The sequence below is a fragment of the Anolis sagrei genome, chromosome 11, assembly GCF_037176765.1.
Source record: "Anolis sagrei isolate rAnoSag1 chromosome 11, rAnoSag1.mat, whole genome shotgun sequence".
Classification (NCBI taxonomy): domain Eukaryota; kingdom Metazoa; phylum Chordata; class Lepidosauria; order Squamata; family Dactyloidae; genus Anolis; species Anolis sagrei.
Window position 1 is genome coordinate 35,459,216 of NC_090031.1, and position 26,265 is coordinate 35,485,480.

The following is a 26,265-nucleotide window of genomic DNA, read 5'->3' on the forward strand; positions in this document are numbered from 1 at the left end:
CCTCCGTCGCTCACGCTGTGTCCGTACGCTGTGTGTCCTCGCTGGGGTGCCGTTCATATCACACGCCTTTCTGCATGGCCAACGATGGCAACATTCACCAGCACAACATATTAGTTAAAGACAGGCGAAAGCCCAGGACCCGATGGGGACACGCATTCCAAAGGCAGGAAACGAATCTCCTGAATGGCAAGAGCAGTTATGTTTCCTGCAAATGCCGTGGAGGCTGCGTGGCCCTCTGTCAGGAGGGCTTTAACTGGGTTTCTATGCCTTTGCGGATCCCATGATTGAATATAGATGGCTTGGGAGCCTGGAGGGGTTGCTGTTTTGTCAAAAGATGGCCATCAGTCAAGAGAGATCAGATGGTGTCATTCTGTATAGCACAACGGGGTTGACCTGATGGCCCTTTGGGTCCCTTCCAACTCTTAAGATTCTATGTCTATTTTTTGCAGAATCTGGATGGCCATCTATTGGGAGGGCTTTGATTGTGTCTTCCTACCTGGCAGGAGGGTTGGACCAGATGGCCCTTGGGGCCCCTTCCAACTCTTTTAAGATTGTATGTATATTCTTTGCAGAATCTGGATGGTCATCTTTTGGGAGGGCTTTGATTGTGTCTTCCTACCTGACAGGAGGGTTAGACCAGATGGACCTTGGAGTCCCTTCCAACTCTTAAGATTCTATGTCAATTTTTAGCAGAATCTGGATGGCCATCTATTGGGAGGGCTTTGATTGGGTCTTCTTACCTGGCATAAAGGTTAAACTGGATGGCCCTTGGAGTCCCTTCCAACTCTTTGGTTTGAATTTTTAACAGTCTGGTTGGCCATCTGTTGGGAGTGATTAGATAGTCTCTTCATGCCCAGCAAAAGTGGGTTGACTGGATGGCCCTTGGGGTCTTTCTTCCAACTTGATTCAATGATGTGTAACTTTAGCAGAATCTGGATGACCATCTTTTGGGAGGGCTTTGATTGTGTCTTCCTACCTGGCAGACAGGTTGGACCGGATGGCCCTTGGGGTCCCTTCTAACTCTAGGATTCTATGATTTGTATTTTTAAGAGTCTGGCTGGCCATCTGTTGGGAGTGATTAGATAAGTCTCTTCATGCATAGCAAAAGTGGGTTGACTGGATGGCCCTTGGGGTCCCTTCCAAATCTAACATTCTGTGTCCATTTTTAGTAGATTCTGGATGGCCATCTATTGGGAGGGCTTTGATTGTGTCTCCCTACCTGGCAGGAGGGTTGGACCAGATGGTCCTTGGGGTAAGAGTCTGGCTGGCCATCTATTGGGAGGGCTTTGATTGTGTCTTCCTACCTGGCAGACGGGTTGGACCAGATGGCCCTTGGGGTCTTTTCCAACTCTTCTATGTCCATTTTTAGCAGACTCTGGATGGCCATCTATTGGGAGGGCTTTGATTGTGTCCTTACCTGGTAAGAGGGTTGGGTCAGATGGCCCTTGGGGTCCCTTCCAACTCTGGCTGGCCATCTGTTGGGAGTGATTAAATAGTCTCTTCGTGCACTGGATGGCCCTTGGGATCTCTCTTCCAGCTCGACGATTCGATGATGTGTGATTTTAGCAGAATCTGGCTGGCCATCTTTTAGGAGGGCTTTGATTGTGTCTTCCTACCTGCCAGGAGGGTTGGACCAGATGGCCCTTGGGGGTCCCTTCCAAATCTAAGATTCTATGTCCATTTTTAGCAGATTCTGAATGGCCATCTATTGAGAGGGCTTTCATTGTGTCTTCCTACCTGGCAGGCAGGTTGGACCGGATGGCCCTTGGGGTCCCTTCCAACCAGGATTTGTATTTTTAACAGTCTGGCTGGCCATCTGTTGGGAGTGATTACATAGTCTCTTCGTGCCCAGCAAATAAATAAATTTGTGCCCAGCAAAAGTGGGTTGACTGGATGGCCCTTGGAGTCTCTCTTCCAACTTGACGATTCAATTATGTGTAATTTTAGCAGAATCTAGATGGCCATCTATTGGGAGGGCTTTGATTGTCTTCCTACCTGGCAGGAGGGTTGAACCAGATGGCCCTTGGGGTCCCTTCCAACTCTAGGATGCTATTTGTATTTTGAACAATCTGGCTGGCCATCTGTTGGGAGTGGTTAGATAAGTCTCCTTCGTGTATAGAAGGGGGTGGGCTGGATGGCCCTTGGGTGCCCCTTTTGACTCCGCTCTTGCATGGCTCCATAAGATGTCCTTGCATTGGCCTCATTGCAAAATAGGCCTGCAAAGCCCCCTCCACGTGTGGTCCACGTTTGCCACAATTGCTCTATTGCCGAACCACAATTACGGTTCTCATTGCGCCGGCAGTCCCTATACATTGGTAAACAACTCCTTCTTGTCTGCAGCCCTGTTCCGCATGCAACATAGGGACATGGGATCTGGGTCATGTATGCAACGCACACTTTCCGCACCCCTTTAACGGCGTGGCTGCCGGGATTTGCGGCTTTTGCCGATTCCACGTGCTCCCTTTGGTGTTGTTAACCGTGCCTTATTATTCTATTTTCATTGAGGCCCCTTCCCAAGGCCGACCATGTTGTCGTCTGTTCTCTATGTTGCCGCTTTGAACCCTCCTGTTCTCGGTGCGCATGTCGCAAGTGTGTTTGGTGCGCAGGAAACACAACCCTCTATATGTTTATATATATGTATGTGCGTATGTATATAGCCACCTGGTAGCGCATGAGGCAATGTATGCGGCTGTCTTTCCGGGGGACGTCATGCTGTAAATATGTACCATGGACAGAAATCCTATTTTGGGGAGTTTTCCGTTCTTTTTTTGCATGTTTTTGTACTAATCTGGAGGAACCAAAGGGCCGAAGAGAAGGACACGCCAAGTCTCGGCAGACAAATAAAAGCGGGGGGAAAAATACACGTGTTGCAATTGTTTTTATTCCAACATCATTTCCCTTTCCTTCTTGGCGTGTACAAAACGAGACCTCCCCGCAATAAACTCAGTCCTGAACACATCTGAAAACGGGTCGGTCGGGTCCACAGAACGGCCAAGGACGTGTTCTCCAACCACGACATGCCTTCAAAGCCCCAACCGTGACTCCCAGGCCCCAGCTTCCTTCCTTGGGGGGGGGGGGGGGGTCTACTGACACTTGACGAAGCGCTTGAGCTCTTCCAGGAAGCGGATGTATTCCTGGTGCTCCAGTGCTGTGCTGAGGTCCACCAGCTCGTCCGCAAAGGTGTTGTCCACCCCTCGGTCGGCCAAGAAGTCCATCAGGTGGTCATACAGCGCCTGCGGAAAAAGCACATGAGCGACCTGACTCAGGTCTCTTCCCCCTGCACCACTTGGGACTCCAACTTCCAGAATCCCCAGAATCAGACAAGCCAGAAATAGGGGCTTCTGGGAGTTGAAGTGCAAAGCAGCCGGAGGGCTCGATCTTGCAGGAATCCCTGGCACAAGAGAGTAGGAGTCACAATTCCCAGACCCTTTTGAATATCCCTTTATCAGGACACAAAAAGGGATTTTCTGGAATACTGTGGTTTTAGCCATGCGTCAGCTTTTAACAGGTTTTATTTTTAATACTCTTTGTGTTTAATTCCATTTATTTTTAATATTCTTTGTGTTTAATTCCATTTATTTGTACTGCTATTTGTGTTTAATTATTATTATTTATTATTATTTACAACATTTATATGCCGCCCTTCTCACCCCAAATCAGAGCGGCTTACAAGGTATATAGACATACAATATATATTATTAGCATAGTACAATATCAGTATTAAATATTACTATATTGTACTATACCATCATATTGTAATAGTATTAGTAATATTACATGTAATATAAAATATATAATTATAATATCATAATATTCATATTTAATTTAAATACCATTTATTTTTACTACTCTTTGTGTTTAATTCCATTTATTTTAAATACTTTTTGTGTTTAATTATTATTTTTTATTATTTACATTTATATGCCGCCCTTCTCACCACGAATGAGACTCAGAGCGGCTTACAAGGTATATAGACATACAATATATATTATTAGCATAGTACAATATCAGTATTATATATTACTATATTGTACTGTACCATTATATGGTCTTATTAGTAATATTACAGGTAATATAAAATATATAATATCACATTATTAGTAGTATTTAATTCCATTTCTTTTTAATACTCTGCGTATTATTATTATTACTATTATTATTTACAACATTTCTATACCGCCCTTCAGAGTAGCATAGTACAATATCAGTATTATATATTACTTTACTGTACTTTATCATTATATTGTCATATAATTTCTGGGAGTTGAAGTGCAAAATATCCAGAGGGCTCAATTTTGCGGGAATCCCTGGCACGAGAGAGGAGGAGTCGCAATTCCCAGGCCCTTTGGAATATCCCTTTATCGCAGTGATTCTCAACCTGGGGTCCCCTGGTGTTTCTGACCTTCAACTCCCAGAAATCCTAACAGCTGGTGAACTGGCTGGGATTTCTGGGAGTTGTAGGCCAAGAACATCTGGGGACCCACAGGTTGAGAACCACTGCTTTATCGGGACAGAAAAAAGGGGATTTCCTGGAATACTGTGGTTTTAGCCATGCATCGGCTTTTAATGGGTTTTATTTTTAACACTCTTTGTGTTTTATTCCATTTTAATTCCATTTATTTTTTAATACTCATTGTGTTTAATTCCATTTATTTTAATACTTTGTGTTTAATTCCTTTTCTTTTTAATACTCATTTTGTTTAATTCCCTTTTAATTTCATTTATTTTTAATATTATTTGTGTTTAATTCCATTTATTTTTAATACTCTGTGTTTAATTCCATTTAATTTTTATACTGTCAAAGGCTTTCGTGGCTGGAATCACTAGGTTCTTGTGAGTTTTTTCGGGCTATATGGCCATGTTCTAGAGGCATTTTCTCCTGACGTTTCGCCTGCATCTATGGCAAGCATCCTCACGACCTCTGAGGATGCTTGCCATAGATGCAGGCGAAACGTCAGGAGAAAATGCCTCTAGAACATGGCCATATAGCCCGAAAAAACCCACAAGAACCTAGTAATTTTTATACTATTTGTATTTAATTCCATTTCTTTTTAATACTCTTCATGTTTAATTCCATTTCTCTTTAATGCTCTTTGTGTTTAATTATTTATTAATTTACAAAATTTATATGCCGCCCTTCTCACCCCAAAGGTGACTGACAAGATACATATACATACAATATATTGTATTATTAGCATAGTACAATATCAGTATATTACTTTGTGCTATACCATTATATTGTAATATTATTAGTAATATTACATGTAATATAAAACATATAATTATAATATCATATTTTATTAGTATTTAATTCCATTTTAATTCCATTTCTTTTTAATACTCTTTAAGTTTAATTATTATGATTTATTATTTACATTTCTACGCTGCCCTTCTCACCCCAAAGGGGACTCAGAGCGGCTTACAAGATATATACATACATACATTATATTATATTATTAGCATAGCACAATATCAGTATTATATATTACTATATTGTACTATACCATTATATTGTTATATTATTAGTAATATTACATGTAATATAAAATATATAATTACAATTTATTATTAGCATTTAATTCCATTTCTTTTTAATTCTATTTGTGTTTAATTATTATTATTTATTATTATTTACATTTCTATGCCGCCCTTCTCACCCTGAAGGGGACTCAGAGCAGCTTACAAGATATATATATATACAATATATTATATTATTAGCATAGTACAATATTTGCATTATGTATTACTTTACTGTACTTTATCATTATATTGTAATATTATTACAAGAGGAAGGAATGGGTAAAAAATCACCCGTGAGCCTAGCCTTGCCTAAGAAGATTCTGCAAAATGCATGAGGTGGACAGATGGCATGCAAAAAAGGCTGGCTTTGGGGGCTGCGAGGGCCAGGCCGCCCTTACCCAGTCCAGCGAATCCGTGTTGAGGGTGTAGCTGTTCTCCCGCCATTCCGACTCTCCGCTGGGCTGGAAGCTGACCTCCCGGATGGAGAAGATGTCGCTCTCCTCCTCCGCCTCTCCGTGGCCGACCTACGAGGGACACACACACAAGTCAACCCAACCTCTGCATTGGTTCAAGGGACAGGACATTATTATTATTAGTATTATTATTTACAGCATTTATATTCCACCTTTCTCACCCCACAGGGGACTCAGGGCGGATCACAATGCACAAATACATGGCAAACATTCAATGTATGATGTATATTGTGTATATACATATTTATTTATATTATTATAATGTAATGCTATATAATACTACCAATAATAATAATAATATATTATTATATATTCATATTAGATGTAATATTACTAATAATATTACCGTATAATGGCATAATACGGTAATATTTAATACTGATACTGCACTATGCTTATAATATAATAATAATAATAATAATAATAATAATATATTGTATGTGTGTGTGTATGTATGTATGTATATATACTTGTAAGCCGCACTGAGTCCCCTTTGGGGTGAGATGGGCGGCATATAATATGTTAATATTATAATATATACTACTAATAATGAAATGATACTATAATTATATATATCTATATTACATGTAATATTACTAATAATACTACCGTATAATGGCATAATACAATATAGTAATATTTAATACTGATACTGTACTATGCTAATAATATAATGTGTGTGTGTTATATGTATATATATATAGTAAGCCGCTCTGAGTCCCCTTTGGGGTGAGAAGGGCGGCATATATTATAATATGTTAATATTATAATGTAATATAATATACTACTACTACTAATGAAATGATACTATAATTATATATATATGTAATATATACATGTAATATTACTAATAATATTACCGTATAATGGCATAATACAATATAGTAATATTTAATACTGATACTGAGAAGGGCGGCATATAAATGTTGTAAATAAATATAAACGTCACAAATAAATAAATGCCACAGACACACAACACATATAGACAGACATATAGGCAGACACACAGAGGCTATTTAACTTTCTAGCTTCGTGAGAGTATTCTTTCTCAATTCCAGCCACCGGGGGAGCTATCGCTCCACTGTCCACTTGTGACACTGATGGAGATTTTTATGGCGTCGTAAATTAGTTAATTAGCCTCCTAAATTTCCTACTTGACAGATGCAACTGTCGGGCTGCAAAGGTCAACAGCAAGCTAGACAAATGGTGGGAAGCTCACTCCGACCCGGGCTGGCTTCGAACTCATGACCTCTCGGTCAGTAGTGATTTTAATGCATACACACACAATATATTTCAGACCCCCTTTCCCCATGATAACAATAACTCTTCCAGGAGTGGATTTCCCTTCCGAGGGGGGGGGGGTGGATTCCCCTCATTCCCAGTTGCTTCAGCCCTGTTCTTAACTGTGAGTCGTTTGTCAGTCGGATGTTTGCAACTTGGGAACGGCCCACACGGGCCTCCACTCACCTCGTCCTCAGGGTAGTGGCAGTCCAGCACCAGGGTCTGCTTGGTGTCATCTTTGGTGACTTCCACAACAAAGTTCGGGGTCGACGTGAGATCCGGCTGCAGGAAAAAAACAGACCTCTGTTTAGCCATCTTGATCACTGCCTTCCCTTTGGGAGAACTGGTGGAGTCTTCGTGAACAGAGTACGCATGGCCCTCTGTCGGGAGGGTTTGGGTTGCATCTTCCCACCTGGCTGAAAGGGGTTGGACTAGATGCCCTTTGGGGGCCTCTCCCAACTCTAGGATTCCACTGCCATTCTGTAAGCTGCTGGCAATACTGGAAAGGTTTGGGGGGAATTCACCTTGATTCACAGTCCTTGTAGGTACTGGGATTTATAGTTCACCCGCAATCAAAGGGAACTCTGGACCCCACAATGATGGACCTGGGCCTAACTTGGCGCACAAAACCCCCATGACCAACAAAAGAATGTAGGAGGGACTTGGGGGGATTCATCTTGATTTTTAGGATTTATAGTTCACCTACATCCAGAGAGCAATGTCAACACAGTAATGGATCTGCACCAAATTCAGCACGCATACCCCATATGCCAAAATTTGAATACTGGTGAGTTGGGGGGGGGGGGGGAGGGATTGGCCTTGACATCGGTTAGTTGTACGTACTGGGATTTATAGTTCAATTGTGATCAAAGTGCACTCCGCACCCCACCATTGATGGAACTGCGTCTAACTTGGCACACATAACCTCCATGACCAAGGAAGGATTTGACAGGACTGACCACAGTGGGAGTTGTAGTTCACCCTGCAGCCAGAGAGCACACTGAACCCCACTGAGGATGCATCTAAAGCAAATTTGCCTAACATGACAAACTAAATATTGATGGGTTTTCAGGGAGTTCCCCTGGCATGATGGGAGTTGTAGTTCATCTAGAATCTTAGGCATTTGGGACAATTAAAAAGTGGCTTCTTCTAATAGCCCGGGCAATGCCAGGGACCCAAGCTAGTCTATAATAAAAGGACCCCCACTTACTTCTTGCTCGTCCGGCTTCTGTCCTTCTGGAGCCTCGTCAAAACTCGGCGGGATGCTGTTGTTGATGTTGAAGGACACCGTGACCCTGTGGACGGAACCAGGAGGAGGAGCCCAAGGTGAGCAAACTCCAGAGAGATATAACAAGAGGGGTGGGAGACCCCCACCTGACCCCACCCAGGAGGAGGAGGAGGCGCCCCTTACGTCTCGCCGGCCACTTTCCGCGCCAGCTTGGCCTCGGTGCCTTGGACGTCCAGCTCCCAGCCGCCGGACATTTTGGGCAATGACTTGTGCTTCTGGATCTTCTTCTCCTCCTTGATTTCGTCCACCAGGAACTCCGCAAAAGCTTTGTCGCCTGCCAAGAACACACAGGTGAGAGCTATCCACCTAATCCAGTGTTTCTCAACCCTCCTGATGCCACGACCCCTTAATACAGTTCCTCATGTTATGTTGACCCCCAACCATAACATTGTTTTTGTTGCTACTTCAGAACTGTCATTTTGCTTCTGTTATGAATCGTTGTGTAAGTATCAGATAGGTAGGATGTGGCACAAATACCCAATACACCCAAATTTGAATACTGGTGGGGTTGGGGGGGGGGGTTGATTTTGTCATTTGGGAGTTGTAGTTGCTGGGATTTATAGTTCAGCTACAATCAGAGCATTCTGAATTCCACCAACAATGGAACTGAACCAAATTTGGCACACAGAACTCCCATGACCAACAGAAAATACTAGAAAGGTTTGGTGGGCATTGGCCTTGAATGTTAGAGTTGTAGTTCACCTGCATCCAGACAGAACTACGGACTCAACCAATGATGAATCTGAACCATACTTGGCACGGATACTCAATATGCTCAGATGTGAACACTGGTGGAATTGGGGGAAAATAGACCTCGACATTTGGGAGTTGTAGTTGCTGGGATTTGTAGTTCACCTACAATCAGAGAGCATTCTGAACCTCACCAACGATAGAATTGGGCCAGACTTCCCAAACAGAATCCCCAAGACCAACAGAAAATACTGTATTTTCTGATGGTCTTTGGTGACCTCTCTGACACCCCCTCATGACCCCCACAGGGGTCCCAACCCCCAGGTTGAGAAACACTGACCTAATCTATGGACCTATCTATGTATTTATTATTTATTTGCGACATGGATATGCCGCCCGCCCTTCTCCCCTTACTCAGGGGACTCAAAGCGGCTTACAAAATATATACATACAATATAATATATTATTAGTATAGTACAATATCAGTATTATATATTACTATCAATATATCTAATCTATCTGTAGCTATTATCTATGCAACTATGCATCTAATCTATGCATCTGCCTATCTGATCTATCTGTATTTATCCCTCTATGCAACTATGTATGCATGTCTGTATCTGATCTATGCATCTGTTTATCTAATCTAGCTGTCTCTTTGTAGCTATGCAACTATGTAAGTATATCTGTATCTATCCTATGTATGTGTTTATCTGTCTAAGCCAGGGATCCTCAAACTAAGACTTGAGGGCCGGATGCGGCCCTCCAAGGTCATTTCCCCAGCCCTCGCTCAGGGTCAACCTAAGTCTGAAATGACTTGAAAGCATGACAACAACAACCAGCCCACACCAAAGCTCCCATAATTACATTATTATACGATTATTATATATATATATATATATATATATATATATAATTCTAACATTATTATAATATATAATATAATATTATAAAATTATATATAATATATTATTATTATTATTATTCTCTTCCTAGGCACAGAGATCCTATTCCCAGAGAGAACGCATTCAAAACCCTATTTTCAGAGAATATTTTTATTTTGTTATTATTATTATTATTATTACTTGTGGTGTCAGGAGCGACTTAAGAAACTGCAAGTCGCTTCTGGCGTGAGAGAATGGGCCGTCTGCAAGGAGGTTGTCCAGGGGACGATGCCAGGCGCGTGGCCAGGAGGTGAATGGAGGAGGAGGAGGAGGCTCACCTTCAGTGTGGAGGCCCGCGCATGCGCAGGGGGCGGAGGGCAGGCTCCTGAGGCCTCCCCCTCCCCCGCGAGGCCTGCGCTCCTGGAGCTGCCACAGCGAGCGGGTGAAGGGCCGGGCGGCGGGGAGCAGCCGCGGAGCCAGGCTGGAGGCGCCCGTCCGCGCCTGGAAAGGCCGAAGCGCCGCGGAAGCCGAAGAGCGGAGGACCCGAGCGAGCAGCATGGCCGTCTGAGGGGAAAGGAACGCGCACCGGAAGTGGAAGCAGCAGCAGCAGAAAGCCGGAAAGGGCGGGGAAAAGCACATCCCCGCTAGTGCGCACGCGCATCAAAGGTTCCCGCCCCTTTCTCATTCCCGGCGTGTTGCCTTCCCGCCCTCACTGCGCACGCGCCGAAGAGATAGAAGAGAACTCCCCGCTAGTGCGCATGCGCAAAAAATGTGCCCGCCCCTTTCTCTTTGCGGCGCGTTGCCTTGCCGCCCTCACTGCGCACGCGCTGGAGAGATAAAAGGGAGCTCCCTCGCTACTGCGCATGCGCATCAAAGGAGCCCGCCCCTTTCCCTTTGAAGCGTGTTGCCTTCCCGCCCTCACTGCGCACGCGCCGGAAAGAGACAAGCGAGCTCCCCCGCTAGTGCGCATGCGCATCAAAGGTGCCTTCACACTCTCACTACGCACGCGCCGGAGAAAGAGAAAAAAGAGAGCTCCCTCGCTAGTGCGCACGCGCATCAAAGGTTCCCGTCCCTTTCCCTTTCCGGCGCGTTGCCTTCCCGCCCTCACTGCGCATGCGTTTGAGAGAAAAAAGGGGCGGATACCTTCTCCCTTCCCCGCCCCCTCACTCTCAGCGCTCGTCGATTGGCCGGCTGCGAAATCCTTTCCACGCCTCATCCGTTTCCGGAGAGTGGCGCCTGCGCAGTGTGAGATTCTCACGCAGAGGCGGCGAAGGCGGCCGCCATTACGAGTCCTTCGCCTGAGAGGAAAAGAGAGAAGAAGGAAGGAAGGAGGGGAGGAGAGAAGGGAAGATACCAGGCCGGAAGGTCAGTAGTCATCCCGAATTTTATTCCCCGCTATAATTGGGCTTATTTGCATATGCATAATGAGATACTTTAGAAAAGAAGGAGCGAGAATGGGTTTCTGGTTTACGCCAAGGAGGCGCCCGAAGCAGGACTAGGCCCACGCTTGGCGCATTTGCATACTGTTTGCTGATTGGCTACTCTTCCTCCTGCCCGCGTCTGATTGGCCAAGGCCTTGCTCCTTGGCCTAGGCTGGAAATTGAAGTCTTCTGCACACACTTCACTAATTACTCCTGTGCTTATTATTAATTAATTAATTACAATAAATTAACACAGGAGTAATTAGTAAAGACACACAGAGTGTGTGCAGAAGACTTCAATTTCCAGTCTAGGCCAAGGACTCATGTCTTATTAATAATATTAATTAATATTAATAATAATTAATGATAAGAATTTTATTTAACTGCCCCTCCCCATTATTTATTTATATTTGTATCCCACTTTATCTCCATATTGATACTCAAAGCAGCTCACAATAAAAATATTACAACTTCAGATATTCAATAATAAAACGGTAATATATATATAGTTGTGTGTGTATTATATATTAACAATAATATTATGTTTAATATATTATCATTATGGTGCATTATTGTGTATTGTTATATTGTATAATTATATAAATAAAAATGTAATGTTCGTTTGTGGGATTAACATAACTCAAAAACCACTGGACAAATTGACACCAAATTTGGACACAAGACACCTAACAGCCCAATGTATGTCCTTCACTAAAAAAAAAGATTTTGTCATTTGGGAGTTGTTGTTGCTGGGATTTATAGTTCACCTCCAATCAAAGAGCATTCTGAACCCCACCAACGATGGAATTGAACCAAACTTGGCACATAGTTCTCTCATGACCAACAGAAAATACTGGAAGGGTTTGGTGGGCATTGGCCTTTGGTTTTAGAGTTGTAGTTCACCTACATCCAGAGATCACTGTGGACTCAAACAAGGATGGATCTGGACCAAACTTGCCATGAATACTCAGTATGCCCAAATGTGAACATTGGTGGAGTTTGGGGAAAATAGAAACTTGACATTTGGGAGTTGTAGTTGCTGGGATTTGTAGAGAGCATTCTGAACCCCACCAACGAATTGGGCCATAGAACCCCCATGACCACCAGAGTGGGCCACAGCAACTCGTGGCAGGGAACGGCTAGTTATATAAATAAAAATGTAATGATTTATTGTGGGATTGGCATAACTCAAAAACCACTGGACAAATTGACACCAAATTTGGACACAAGACCCCTCTCAGGCCAACGAGTGACCATCACTGGAAAACACTGACAAACACTGGAAAACACAACAGAAGAGACTTAAAAAGCCGAAAAACAAAAAAAAAATACATTACAAAGCATGTGCAAAACCACATATACACACAAATACACATATACACACAAATATATACGCACACACATACACACAAACACAAAACATATATACACAGGCTAGACCACAGCAATGTGTGGCAAGGGAGGGCTAGTATATTATAGATAGGCAGGTGCATATTATATAATACATGTTATATGACATTATAGTGGTATAGTACAATATAATAATATACCATAGTAATGTATTATACTAATAGTATATATTAATAACATGTTTGTTTCCCTTCCCTTAGGCCTGACCTGCGGCCATGGCAACTGGCGTGTTCCCTCCCTTCCGGGGGCCCTGCCCTCCGATGCCGGCCCCTATGGCTCCGCTGCCAGACTACATGTCCGAGGAGAAGCTCCAGGAGAAAGGTACGATATGTTCACGCTCTTATATCGCCTTGTTAGTTGACATAGCCAGGCTGATCTGTCAAATTATTCCGTCATAGGTCTATGTTATTTAATCAGATTTAAGAGTTTTTACTGCTTATTATAATACCATTGACATTTAATTATATTTTAATATTGGCATATTTTTAGGTGGATTTCAATTGTATGCATTGGTTTTACAATAAGCTGCTTTGAGTATTTTTTTAGAGAAATATAGCAAGATCTAAGTAATAATAATAGTTTATTTATATACCATTAATATTGAATTCTATTTTAATGTTTGTGTATTTTAGGCCTTAAATTGTATTGGCCTAAATGTAAGATACTCCCTGACCAAACTTTGCATAAAATGACCTCAGAAGCACTTTATTTTATGGTTCGTGCAATTAAATCCTTCCCTGTCCCCGGATCCTCCTTCTAATAATTTATATTGTCCTATCTCCCAGCGTTTAACAAATTTATCATTGAGTTCGGCCTTGCCCAGCCTAATCCTCTGTGTTTTAATGTTTGATTTGCTTTTGTTCTTCATTTATTATATTGCTTTTGCATTTGATGTATTTTATTTCTGGTTTTGTTATGCTTTTGTGTTATATTATGATACTGTATTTTTGGACAAGGCCTCATGTAAGCCGCACTGAGTCCCCCTGGGAGAGATGGAGCGGGGTATAAAGTATTATTATTATTATTATTATTATTATTGGCTTCACTCTATTTATTTGTTTTATTTATTTATTTACTGTGCTTATATACCGCAATTCTCAGCCCAAGGGCAACTCTAAGCCCCTCTGAGTCTCTTATTCATAGAGAAAAAAAGCAGAGTATAATAAAAATAATGAGTAAATCCCTAATATACGACAGGCCTTAATTATAGGATCCTGGCAGTATCATTCCCTTTGGGCGGGGGGTGCTTTGGCTCTTTTGGGGAAAGCTCTGCCTCTATTGTGAGTGTGTTCTGGCTTTCGCAGCCCGCAAATGGCAGCAGCTGCAGGCCAAGCGCTACGCTGAGAAGCGGAAGTTTGGCTTTGTGGATGCGCAGAAGGAGGACATGCCTCCGGAGCATGTGAGGAAAATCATCCGTGACCATGGAGATATGACCAACAGGAAGTTCCGACATGACAAGCGGGTCTATTTGGGGTGAGGAAGGAGCTTAGCATGTGGGGGAACCTGGCTGGCTTTGGGGAGAGCCAGAAGGCTCGGTCTGGGGTTCTTTGGGCTGAACTCCTTGCCATTTAGCAACCAAAGCTTCCCTCTTTGTAACTTCTGTGATCTCCACCAGGGCGTTGAAATACATGCCTCACGCGGTGCTGAAGCTCTTGGAGAACATGCCAATGCCCTGGGAGCAGATCCGTGACGTCCCCGTCCTGTACCACATCACTGGCGCCATTTCCTTCGTGAATGAGATCCCGTGGGTCATTGAGCCCGTCTACATCGCCCAGTGGGGGTAAGCGGGGGGCCCTTCCAACCCTTACTTCTCCATCAATGTTGTGGGAAACACCTTTTGTAGAGCATAACTTGTTAGAAAAGCATGACCTTTCAGAGAAGAGCCAAACGCCCTTGAGAGTAGAATCTTCTCTTGTGGGATACAACCAGATATAATTATGTAAAACTAGCTGTACCCGCCACATGTTGCTGTGGCCAACCTTCCCCCCTCTTTCTCTCCTTCTCTCCTTCCCTCCCTCTTTCCTTCCTTCCCTCTTTTTCTTTCCCTCCCTCTTTCTTCCTTCTCTACCTGTTTCTTTTCTCACTTCCTTTACTCTTTGGTTCCATCCTTCCTTGTCTCCTTCCTTCCCTCCCTCTTTCTTTCGTTCCTTCTCTCCTTCCTTCCCTCTTTCACTTTTTATTTCATTCTCTCCTTCCTTCTCTCCTTCCTTCCTTCTCTACCCTTCTTTCTTTCCTTCTTTCTCTCCTTCCTTTCTTCTTTCCCTCCCTTTTTCCTTCTCTATACATTCTTTCCTTCCTTTTCTCCTTCCCTCTTTCTCTCCCTCCTTCTCTCCTTCCTTCCTTCTCTAACCTTCTTTCTTTCCTTCTTTCTCTCCTTTCCCTCCTTCTCTCCTTCCTTCCTTCTCTACCCTTCTTGCCTTCCTTTTCTCCTTCCCTCTTCCAACCCTCAGATTCTATGATTCTATGACATGATGGGCTGGATGGCCACCTGTCGGGAGGGATCGGATTGTGCTTTTCCTGCCTGGCAGAAAGGGAGTTGGGCCGGATGGCCTTTTGTGGGGGGATCCCTTCCAACCAGACGCCTGGATCTCTCTCCAGGTCCATGTGGATCATGATGCGGCGGGAGAAGCGTGACCGGCGGCACTTCAAGCGCATGCGCTTCCCTCCTTTTGACGACGAGGAGCCCCCCCTGGACTATGCCGACAACATCCTGGACGTGGAGCCCCTCGAGGCCATCCAGCTGGAGCTGGACCCCGAGGAGGACGCCCCCGTCCTGGACTGGTTCTACGACCACCAGCCCCTGAAGGACAACCGCAAGTGGGTCTCCCCCTCGGGTTCGGGGCTGGGGGGGCAGTGTTTACATCCGGGCATGACCCTCCCCTTTCTCCCTTCAGGTACGTCAACGGCTCCACCTACCAGCGCTGGCAGTTCACCCTCCCCATGATGTCCACGCTCTACCGCTTGGCCAACCAGCTGCTCACGGACCTGGTGGACGACAACTACTTCTACCTGTTTGACCTGAAGGCTTTCTTCACCTCCAAGGCCCTCAACATGGCCATCCCCGGCGGGCCCAAGTTCGAGCCCCTCGTCCGGGACATCAACCTCCAGTGAGTCAGGAAGAGATCAAGAGAAATGCCACTTTATCTATCTATTAGTTTCCTTCCTCTCCTCTCCTCTCGGCTCGACAGAGTTCATATTCTTGTCATAGAAAAATTACAAGCAGAGACGGGCAAGAATATATAAAATTATTACATTATGTACTTGAGAGTGTATAAGTTGGTTCAGTGAGCTGAGAGAAATGTGGGAGGATGTGAAGAGTATGGGAGTTGTGAAATGCCTGGAGGATTGACTGATTGTGCTGTAAGTGGGAGGTGAGTGAGTTCTGATAAGAGTGCTTGGTGTTAGTGGTGAGAGAGTGAATTATCCAACATAGGAATGGCTACAGCGGACCCTTGTGCCAAAAATGACATTTTGCACTTTTACGATCTCCTGAGGGACTCGTTCAACCACGTGTTGTTTCAACTCAGGTTTTTAAACGAGAAAATGGACCATCTCCTTAGAGGCTTTGCCTCTTTCTCAGGAATTACTGTGCAATCTAATCCTCCAAAGACTGAAGACTCTCTCTGTGCAGACTTAGCTAAGGACTTGTGTCGAAATGGGGAAGAAAGCACCTTAGAACATTCGGAACATAGGATGGAGGGAGGGAGGGAGGGAGGGATCAATGATGAGACATCTGAGGGAAAAGGAGAACCTCTGGGCATACATAGGAACAGGAACATCTGGAAGTGGCAGCGGTCTGTGTTGGCTACCCAGAGAACGGCCAATAATATAACACCTGGCCTTATGGATCAGCCTAATGCACATTATGATCGGAATCAACACCTTCCCACGGACAATTTTGCTGTGGACATTGCCGATCTAATGATAAACAGAGGCAGATGGACCTCCAAGAGGGCGGTTTGTAATTCCTTGGCCCAAATCCTGGGAAAAAGATCACAGGATATAAGATTAAAAGCCATAGTGTGGTTGTGGAGGGATTATCAATCCTCTGACCGCTCCACCCGTCTTCAAATTTCACCTGAAGACAACACTTGGCTTGGTGACCTAATGGCCAAACAACCTGGCCTGAAGAAATGGGGCATCACCATTAGGAGGGTAGTTGTGGACCCCAACATTCGCCCCTTGTTTGACCCCGGGCTCTCATCCCACCATGTTCCATCTGGCTCCCGGGCAAATTCCACAACTAGTTCACCAGTTAGGGCCCCCCCTCCTGGTTCGTATAATTATGAGACTCCATCTGTCCCAGTTGTTCCTACTCAGCTAGCCACACTCCCTCGCTCGAGAACGCTTCCTTTATTCAGCCCACTCAGCTCCCTCGATGTCTCTTTATCTACCTCAACATCGGATTCATCCCTACCAAATGCCCAAGGGAGATTATTCCCCAGCCCGACTTCCTCCTCTGAGAGCTGACTAGACCCGGGCCGGGCGGGGGGGGGGGGGGGATGGTTCCAGAGAAGGGGGGTGCTATTCGAGTCGTGTGGGGAAGGAGATTTGCGGTCCATAAACATCCCAGGGAGAAGCGCAACAGAGTTTTTGTGACCCTGGAAAAGGTGAGTAGTGGTAGGCTCCTTGGCAGCCCCCTTGGTCTTAAGGTCCTCTTGATCAATGCCAGGTCCGTCAATAGCAAGACCGCAGCCATCCAGGACTTGATCCTGGATGAGAGGGCGGACCTGGCATGCATTACCGAGACCTGGTTGGACGAGGTGGGGGGTGTAAACCTTTCCCAGCTATGCCCACCAGGTTTTGGAGTGCATCAACAGGCCAGACAAGGGGGGCGGGGAGGAGGGGTCGCAGTGGTCTTTAGGCAATCCATCGCCGTGACCAGATGCGTTGTCCTGCAGACTTCTGGGTTTGAGTGTGTCCATCTGAAAGTGGGGAGCCGTGACAGTGTGGGGTTCCTGCTGGTGTATCGTCCACCCCGAGATCCAGCAGCTTCCCTGTCTGAGCTAGCGGAGGTGATCTCTAATTCGGCCTTGGTCTCCCAGCGCCTGGTGGTGTTGGGAGACTTTAACATACACGCCGAGACCACTCTATCTGGCGCAGCTCAGGACTTTATGGCCACCATGACGACCATAGGTCTGTCACAGATAATATCTGGCCCCACTCATCAAGCTGGACACACTCTTGACCTTGTTTTTGTGGCGGACAATGAAATGATCAGAGTGGAAGAGCAAAACATTCTTCCAGTGTCATGGTCTGACCATCATCTGATCACCTTTAGACTTACTGCGACCCTAAACCTTCGCAGGGGTGGAGGACAAATTAAGATGGTCCGCCCTAGGAGACTGATGGATCCGGATGGATTCCTGAGGAATCTTAGGGTTCTTCCTGCCTTGGAGCCTGGCGATTCTATCGACGCCTTGGTAACTCTCTATAATGGGGAGATGGCCAGGGCGTTAGATACGATCGCACCTGAACGCCCCATCTCGTTGCGCCGTGACAGGCCATCTCCTTGGTTCACCGAGGAGCTGGCTGTGATGAAGCACACGAGAAGGGGGCTAGAGCGCAAATGGAGGAAATCTCGAGATGTGTCTGACCGAGCACGGGCTAGAGCCTCTCTTAAGGCGTACTCCGCGGCTATACGGGTGGCCAGGAAATCATTCACGACTGCCCGTATAGCGTCTGCAGCAAATAAATCATCGGAGCTGTTTCGGGTCGTGGGAGAGCTCCTCCACCCACCAGTGGTGGAGGAGGTCCCTGACGACCCTGCAGCTCGGTGTCGCGATTTCGCACACCATTTTGCAGACAAAGTCGCCCAGATACGTCTCGAGCTCGACTCCAATTCCATCGCAGTGCCAGAAGAGGTGACGGAGGTACCTGCTTATCCAATTTTGTGGGATTCTTTTAGGCTTGTTCTTCCTGAAACCGTGGAGGAGATTCTTGGGGCTGTGAGAGCGACCACCTCATCTCTCGACCCTTGCCCATCTTGGCTCATTAAATCAGCCAGAGGGGGGTTGTTGGACTGGTTTGTACCGATTGTTAATGCATCGTTGGAGCAAGGAATTTTCCCATCTAATTTGAAGCAGGCTGTGGTTCGCCCACTTATTAAAAAAGCTTCCCTTGACTCCACGGTGCTGAACAATTACAGGCCAATCTCCAACCTTCCCTTTTTGGGTAAGGTGCTGGAGAGGGTGGTCGCCTCTCAGCTCCAGGGTTTCTTAGATGACATCAATTACCTAGATCAATCACAGTCCGGTTTCAGGCCTGGTCACGGCACCGAGACAGCCTTGGTCGCCTTGGTGGATGACCTCCGCAGAGAGCTGGACAGGGGGAGTGTGACTCTGCTGGTTCTCTTGGACATCTCAGCGGCTTTCGATACCATCGACCATGGTATCCTTCTGGGTCGTCTCTCTGGGATGGGCCTTGGGGGCACGGTTCTATCGTGGCTCCAGTCCTTCCTGGAGGGACGAACTCAGATGGTGAAGCTGGGTGACGCCTGCTCGGACCCCTGGCCTTTGACCTGTGGGGTCCCGCAAGGCTCTATTCTGTCGCCCATGCTCTTCAACATCTACATGAAACCGCTGGGAGAGGTCATCCGGGGTTTTGGAGTTGGGTGCCATCTCTACGCAGATGACACGCAACTCTACTACTCCTTTCCACCTAACTCCAAGGAGGCTTCTCAGGTGCTAGACAAGTGCCTGGCCGCTGTGTCGATCTGGATGAGGAAGAACAAGCTGAAAATCAATCCCGATAAGACAGAGGTCCTCTTGGTCGATCGTAAGCCGGATCGGGGTATAGGGTGGTTACCTGTGTTGGACGGGGTTACACTCCCCCTGAAACCTCAGGTCCGCAGTTTGGGTGTCCTCCTGGACTCTTCGCTTACACTTGAGGCTCAGGTGTCGGCGGTATCCGGGAGGGCTTTTGCGCAACTGAGACTCGTGCGCCAACTGCGACCATACCTCGTGAAGGCTGATCTGGCCGGGGTGGTCCATGCCTTGGTCACCTCTAGAATTGACTACTGCAATGCGCTCTACGTGGGGCTACCCTTGAAGACGGCTCGGAAACTGCAGCTGGTCCAACGTGCAGCAGCCAGAATGCTAACTGGAGCTCATTATCAAGAGAGGTCTACCCCTCTGTTCAAGGAGCTCCACTGGCTGCCTTTCATCTTCCGAGCCCAATTCAAGGTGCAGGTGCTTACCTATAAAGCCCTAAATGGTTTAGGACCACCCTACCTGCGTGACCGTATCTCCATCTACGAACCTACATGCTCGCTTCGATCATCTGGGGAGGCCCTGCTCGTGATCCCGCCTGCATCGCAAGCGCGTTTGGTGGGGACGCGGGACAGGGCCTTCTCCGTGGTGGCCCCCCGACTCTGGAACGCCCTCCCAAAAGATCTCCGACAGGCCCCTACACTAACAGCTTTCAGAAGGAACCTGAAAACTTGGCTGTTCCGCTGTGCCTTCCCGGATTAGGAACCCCATCCCAAGTCCTAATAGCACTTTAGCACAGTTAATATTGCTGCACACCGTACTTTAATCCCGACGCCCCTCCTACCATTTCAGCACTTTTAACCTTGTACCTCTCACCGGCCGAACCAGTTTTTATATTGTCCCGATGTATAGTTACTGTTGTATTGCTAATTTTGATTTGATTTGTTTTTGTTTTTAATTTGCTTTGTTATGTTTCTATTGTATTGTGTTGTGGCTTCGGCCTGTGTAAGCCGCATCGAGTCCTTCGGGAGATGCTCACGGGGTACAAATAAAGTTAATAATAATAATAATAATAATATGCCAAGTTTTCCAGCCCCTTTTAAGGCTGAAAAATCCCTCCTCGGTTTATACTCGAGTCAGTTATTTATTATTTTATTGGGTTATCATTATTATTGCATTTATTATTTTACTTTATTTACTGTTATGGTTGTTACATTTACATTATTTTACTCTATTATTATTTTATTACTTGTATTATTTTCCTCTCTTTATTGTTTTTACATCTAATTGTGCCTTCCCTGTAAGCCGCCCTGAGTCCCCTCCGGGGTGAGAAGGGCGGGGTATAAGTAAATGAAATAAATAATAAATAAATAAATTTATTGTTACTATATTTAAATTATTTTACTCTATTATTTTTATTATTTTACTTTACTATTTTATTGCTTGTATTATTTTACTCTATTGTTACATTTATTATTATTATAACATTTACATTATTTGTTATTTTTATTATTTTACTTTTAGTTTATTACTTGTATTATTTTACTCTTCTTTTTATTATTAAATTTATTATTGTTATGATATTTACATTATTTTACTCTACTATTTTTATTATTTTACTCTATTATTATTACATGTATTATTATTCTATTTATTATTGTTATTAATTTATTTTACTCTATTATTACATTTATTATTTTCTCTATTATTACATTTATTTTACTCTTTTTGTTATTATTACACTATTATTTGACTATTATTACATTTACATTATTTTACTCTTATTTTTATTATTTTACTCTTATTGTTACATGCATTTTTAGTTATTATTCCTTTAATTTTACTCTATTATTATTACATTTATTATTTTTCTCTATTCTTATTACATTTATTTTACTTTTTATTGTTATTACATTATTATTTTATTCTATTATTGTTATTATAATTACATTATTTTACTCTATTATGTGTGTTATTTTTCTATTATTGTTATTTTTTTTGTTTTACTCTATTACATTTATTATTTTTCTCTATTCTTTTTTTGTTTTACTCTATTACATTTATTATTTTTCTCTATTCTCTATTTTTCTCTATTCTTATTACATTTTTTACTCTTTGTTATTATCACATTATTTTACTCTATTCTTGTTATTACATTTACATTATTTTACTCTGTTGTTATTTGTATTATTTTATTCTATTATTGTTACATGTATTTTTAGTTATTATTATTAATTTTATTTTACTTTTTATTGTTATGACATTATTATTTTATTCTATTATTGTTATTATATTACATTATTTTACTCTATTATTACGTCTTATTTTTTCTATTTCTTATTTTATTTTACTCTATTATTACATTTATTATTTTACTCTATTATTGTTACATGTATTTTTAGTTATTACTTTTATTTTTCTCTATTACATTTATTATTTTTCTCTATTTATTATTATTACATTTATTTTACTTTTTATTGTTATTACATTATTATTTTATTCTATTATTGTTATTATAATTACATCATTTTACTCTATTATTATTTTTTCTATTTCTTATCACTTTTATTTTACTCTATTATTACATTTACATTATTTTTCTCTGTTTATTACTCTTGTCACATTTATTTTGCTCTTTGTTGATATTATTACATTATTATTTGACTCCCTTATTGCTGTCCATGTTTTGGGGAGGGGGGCCTAAGTGTGCCTTGATCTGACTTGCGTTCCCTCCCCCCGCTTCCCAAAGGGACGAAGACTGGAACGAGTTCAACGACATCAACAAGATCATCATCCGGCAGCCCATCCGGACCGAGTACAAGATCGCCTTCCCTTACCTGTACAACAACCTGCCCCATCACGTCCACCTCACCTGGTGAGGCCTTGCGGAGGCTGGGCCGGACTGGCCTTGGTGGGGGGTCATGGGGGGGGCAAAGGGAGGCAAGTGAGGGGTCTCCGCTTCACCCCCCAACCCGTCTCCCGCAGGTACCACACGCCCAACGTGGTCTTCATCAAGACGGAGGACCCCGACCTGCCAGCCTTCTACTTCGACCCGCTCATCAACCCCATCTCCCACAGGCACTCCGTCAAGGTGGGCAAGGGGGGGGGGGCGGGAGGGGCAGGCGGACCTTTGGGATCCTCAGAGGACGGGGTTCTTGACGGCGCCTCGTGCGTGATTCTTGCAGAGCCAGGAGCCCCTCCCGGAGGACGATGAGGAGTTTGAGCTGCCAGAATATGTGGAGCCCTTCCTGAAGGAGACCCCGCTCTACACGGACAACACGGCCAACGGCATTGCCTTGCTCTGGGCTCCCCGGCCCTTCAACCTGCGCTCCGGGCGCACCCGCCGGGCCCTCGACATCCCCCTCGTCAAGAACTGGTAAAGGCCCCCAGCTCAGCGCGACCTTTGTGTTGGGGCTGGCCCTCTCCGTCACCCACCCTCAACCTCTTGCCCTCTTGACTCACAGGTACCGGGAGCACTGTCCCGCTGGGCAGCCCGTCAAAGTGCGCGTCTCCTACCAGAAGCTCCTCAAGTACTACGTCCTGAATGCGCTCAAGCACCGACCACCCAAGGCCCAGAAGAAGAGGTGAGTGACCCTCTTGCCCTGACCTGCTCTGGGGTCAAGTGGGCAGAGCCCGGGGGCCCAGTTCAGCCTATTGAGAAGGGGAGCTGGGAAGGCACTCCTCGGCTGGCTCGGGGGGGGGGGGGAACTCCCCCAGCTGCTGTTAGTATAAATAATAACACACACACATATATATATAAACGTATATACCCCCCCACACACATATATCATTATTATAGAATAATATTATTGTATATTGTTATAACATGCATGCACACTTTTATACATACACATGTATATGTAAACATATATACCCCATACACACATATATCATTATTATAGAATAATATTATTGTATATTGTTATAACATCCATGCACACTTTTATACATACACATGTGTATGTAAACATATATACCCCACACACACATATATCATTATTATATAATAATATTGTATATTGTTATAACATGCATGCATATTTATATAATTATTATTGAATATTATAGTATATTATTATAATAACACACATATTTATGTGTATGTGTATATATATATATATATATATATATATATATATCAACAGTTATGTATGTATATACATATATAAATATATAAACACACATTTATGTGTATATAGACACACACATATCTAAATGTATATACCCTCCATTTATATATAATTATTACAGAATTTTACTATAGTATATTATTATAATACACGTGCACACTTTTATACACACTTATATATAAACATATATACCCCCCACACACACATATATATGTATGTATACACACACACACACTTATGTGTATATATTCGCACACCTATATAAATGTATATACCCCCCACATATATATAATTATTATAGAATATTGTTATAGTATATTATACTATACATGCACACTTTTATACATACATACGCTTATATATAAACATACCCACACATACATATATTATTATTGAATATTATTATAGATTTGCAATATATATATATATTGGTATACATTATTATACAATGATTATTATTAATATTTATACCCTGCTGTCCTCATGGTGCCCTCTCTCTCTGAGATTTGGGGACTCCTCCTGAGGCTTTCTCTATTACGATTGTGATTCCAGGTACCTCTTCCGCTCCTTCAAGGCCACCAAGTTCTTCCAGTCGACCAAGCTGGACTGGGTGGAGGTGGGCCTGCAAGTCTGCCGCCAGGGCTACAACATGCTCAACCTGCTCATCCACCGCAAGAACCTCAACTACCTGCACCTGGACTACAACTTCAACCTGAAGCCCGTCAAGACCCTCACCACCAAGGTGATGCCCCCGATCCCCCCTCCATTTGCAATGGCTGGGAAGGAAGCCCTCTTGTTTGGTCCGTGGCGGGCCCACTATCCTTGCGGATTCTCACTGGCTTCTCTCTGGCCCCTCCATCCCTTGTAGGAGAGGAAGAAGTCCCGCTTCGGCAACGCCTTCCACCTCTGCAGGGAGGTGCTGCGTCTGACCAAGCTGGTGGTGGACAGCCACGTCCAGTACCGGCTGGGGAACGTGGACGCCTTCCAGGTAGGCCCTGATTGGCTGGTTGGGAGCTGCAGGGTTCCTTAAGATGTAGGGACTCCCCCTCAGGCCTTGCCTAGAATACATAATAATAATAATAATGAGGCCTCCTGACTTGGATCTGCGCGCATCATTCAAAAATACATCACACAGTCCTCGACGCTTGGGAAGTGTTCGACTTGTGATTTTGGGATACGAATTCCAGCATAGAGGTCTCATTTGCTGTGACGTACTTTTTGTGTCAGTAAAATAATAATAATAATAATAAAAGATGCTTGGGAAGTGTTCGACTTGTGATTTTGTGATACGAAATCCAGCATAGAGGTCTCATTTGCTGTGACACACTGTGTTTTTGTGTCAGTAAAATAATAATGATAATATAATTATTAGTAAAGGTAAAGGTAGTCCCCTGACATTAAGTCCAGTCATGTCTGACTCTGAGACTCTGGTGCTCATCTCCATTTCTAAGCTGAAGAGCCAGCGTTGTCCGTAGACACCTCCAAGGTCATGTGGCCGGCATGATATAATTATTATTATATTTATTATAATAATATTGTCTATTTATTTATTTATTTACTTTGCTTCCTTACGGCTGTATCTCAAGCCCGAAGGCGACTCACGGCGGTTCACAAACAGTAAAAACAGTAGAAACAGCCGTGGTTCCATGCAACATATAACAATTGACTTAACACATTATCCATAAATTACCAATAAGCAATTACAATGCACAATTATTACAAAAAACCACCGTACCCCATCTTCTCATCATCCAAGCGTAGTCCAGGTTCGTCGTCCATTGTTCCATTCCTATGTTCCATTACCAGATTGCACTAAATTACTCAAACGCCTGCACAAACATCCAGGTCTTCACCTTTTTGCGGAATACCATTAGAGATGGTGCTAGTCTAATGTCCGTAGGAAGGGCGTTCCACAGCCGAGGAGCCACCACCGAGAAGGCCCTATCTCTCGTCCCCGCCAGCCGGCTTGAGAAGCAGGCGGGATCGAGAGCAGGGTCTCCCCGGAAGATCTCAAAGTCCTGGTGGGAGTTATAATAATGTTGTCTATAATAATATAATAGTAGTATTATTATATTTATTATAATAATATTGTTTATAATAACATAATTATTATTATATTTATCTATATTATTATTATTATTATTATTATTATTATTATCACCATCAATTTAAATCCTGCCTTTCTCCCCATGGAGGTTTCAAGGCAGCTCACAATATTATTATTAACTTTATTTCTCCTTTTAAAGCCTTGTCTATCATTATTATCATCATCATTATTCTCCCTCGTAGTCAACTGTGAATTGCACATATGGTAAATCCTCAAAACATAAAGACATATGTTTCCAATAGACCTCCCAGCCTCTGAGGATGCCTGCCATAGACGCAGGCGAAACGTCAGGAGAGAATGCTTCTGGGACATGACCAGGCAGCCTGGAAAACACACAACAACCCAATATTA

The 26,265-nt window shown here is 43.8% G+C and overlaps 2 protein-coding genes across 2 annotated transcripts in view; one reads left to right on the forward strand and one right to left on the reverse strand.

The window, feature by feature from the left end:
• Positions 1 to 2,863: 2,863 nt before the first annotated feature.
• Positions 2,864 to 10,790, reverse strand: C1QBP (complement C1q binding protein). The gene is made up of 6 exons (XM_060756649.2): positions 10,475 to 10,790; positions 8,686 to 8,836; positions 8,485 to 8,569; positions 7,461 to 7,556; positions 5,919 to 6,044; positions 2,864 to 3,233 (listed from the first exon to the last, which is right to left on the reverse strand). The coding sequence occupies exons 1-6, from the start codon at positions 10,773 to 10,775 to the stop codon at positions 3,084 to 3,086; spliced, it is 909 nt and encodes a 302-aa protein (XP_060612632.2). The 5' UTR covers positions 10,776 to 10,790; the 3' UTR covers positions 2,864 to 3,083.
• A 573-nt stretch (positions 10,791 to 11,363) lies between these two features.
• The window catches only part of PRPF8 (pre-mRNA processing factor 8), a 45,130-nt gene continuing 30,228 nt past the window's right edge, over positions 11,364 to 26,265 (forward strand). Inside the window, exons 1-12 of the mRNA XM_060756648.2 lie at positions 11,364 to 11,501; positions 13,168 to 13,288; positions 14,272 to 14,440; positions 14,583 to 14,747; positions 15,566 to 15,784; positions 15,862 to 16,074; positions 22,427 to 22,552; positions 22,663 to 22,768; positions 22,863 to 23,053; positions 23,142 to 23,261; positions 24,360 to 24,549; positions 24,676 to 24,795. Of these exons, the coding sequence (XP_060612631.1) occupies positions 13,183 to 13,288; positions 14,272 to 14,440; positions 14,583 to 14,747; positions 15,566 to 15,784; positions 15,862 to 16,074; positions 22,427 to 22,552; positions 22,663 to 22,768; positions 22,863 to 23,053; positions 23,142 to 23,261; positions 24,360 to 24,549; positions 24,676 to 24,795 (1,725 nt within the window). The 5' untranslated portion in view covers positions 11,364 to 11,501; positions 13,168 to 13,182. The remainder of the gene's footprint in view (positions 11,502 to 13,167; positions 13,289 to 14,271; positions 14,441 to 14,582; positions 14,748 to 15,565; positions 15,785 to 15,861; positions 16,075 to 22,426; positions 22,553 to 22,662; positions 22,769 to 22,862; positions 23,054 to 23,141; positions 23,262 to 24,359; positions 24,550 to 24,675; positions 24,796 to 26,265) is intronic.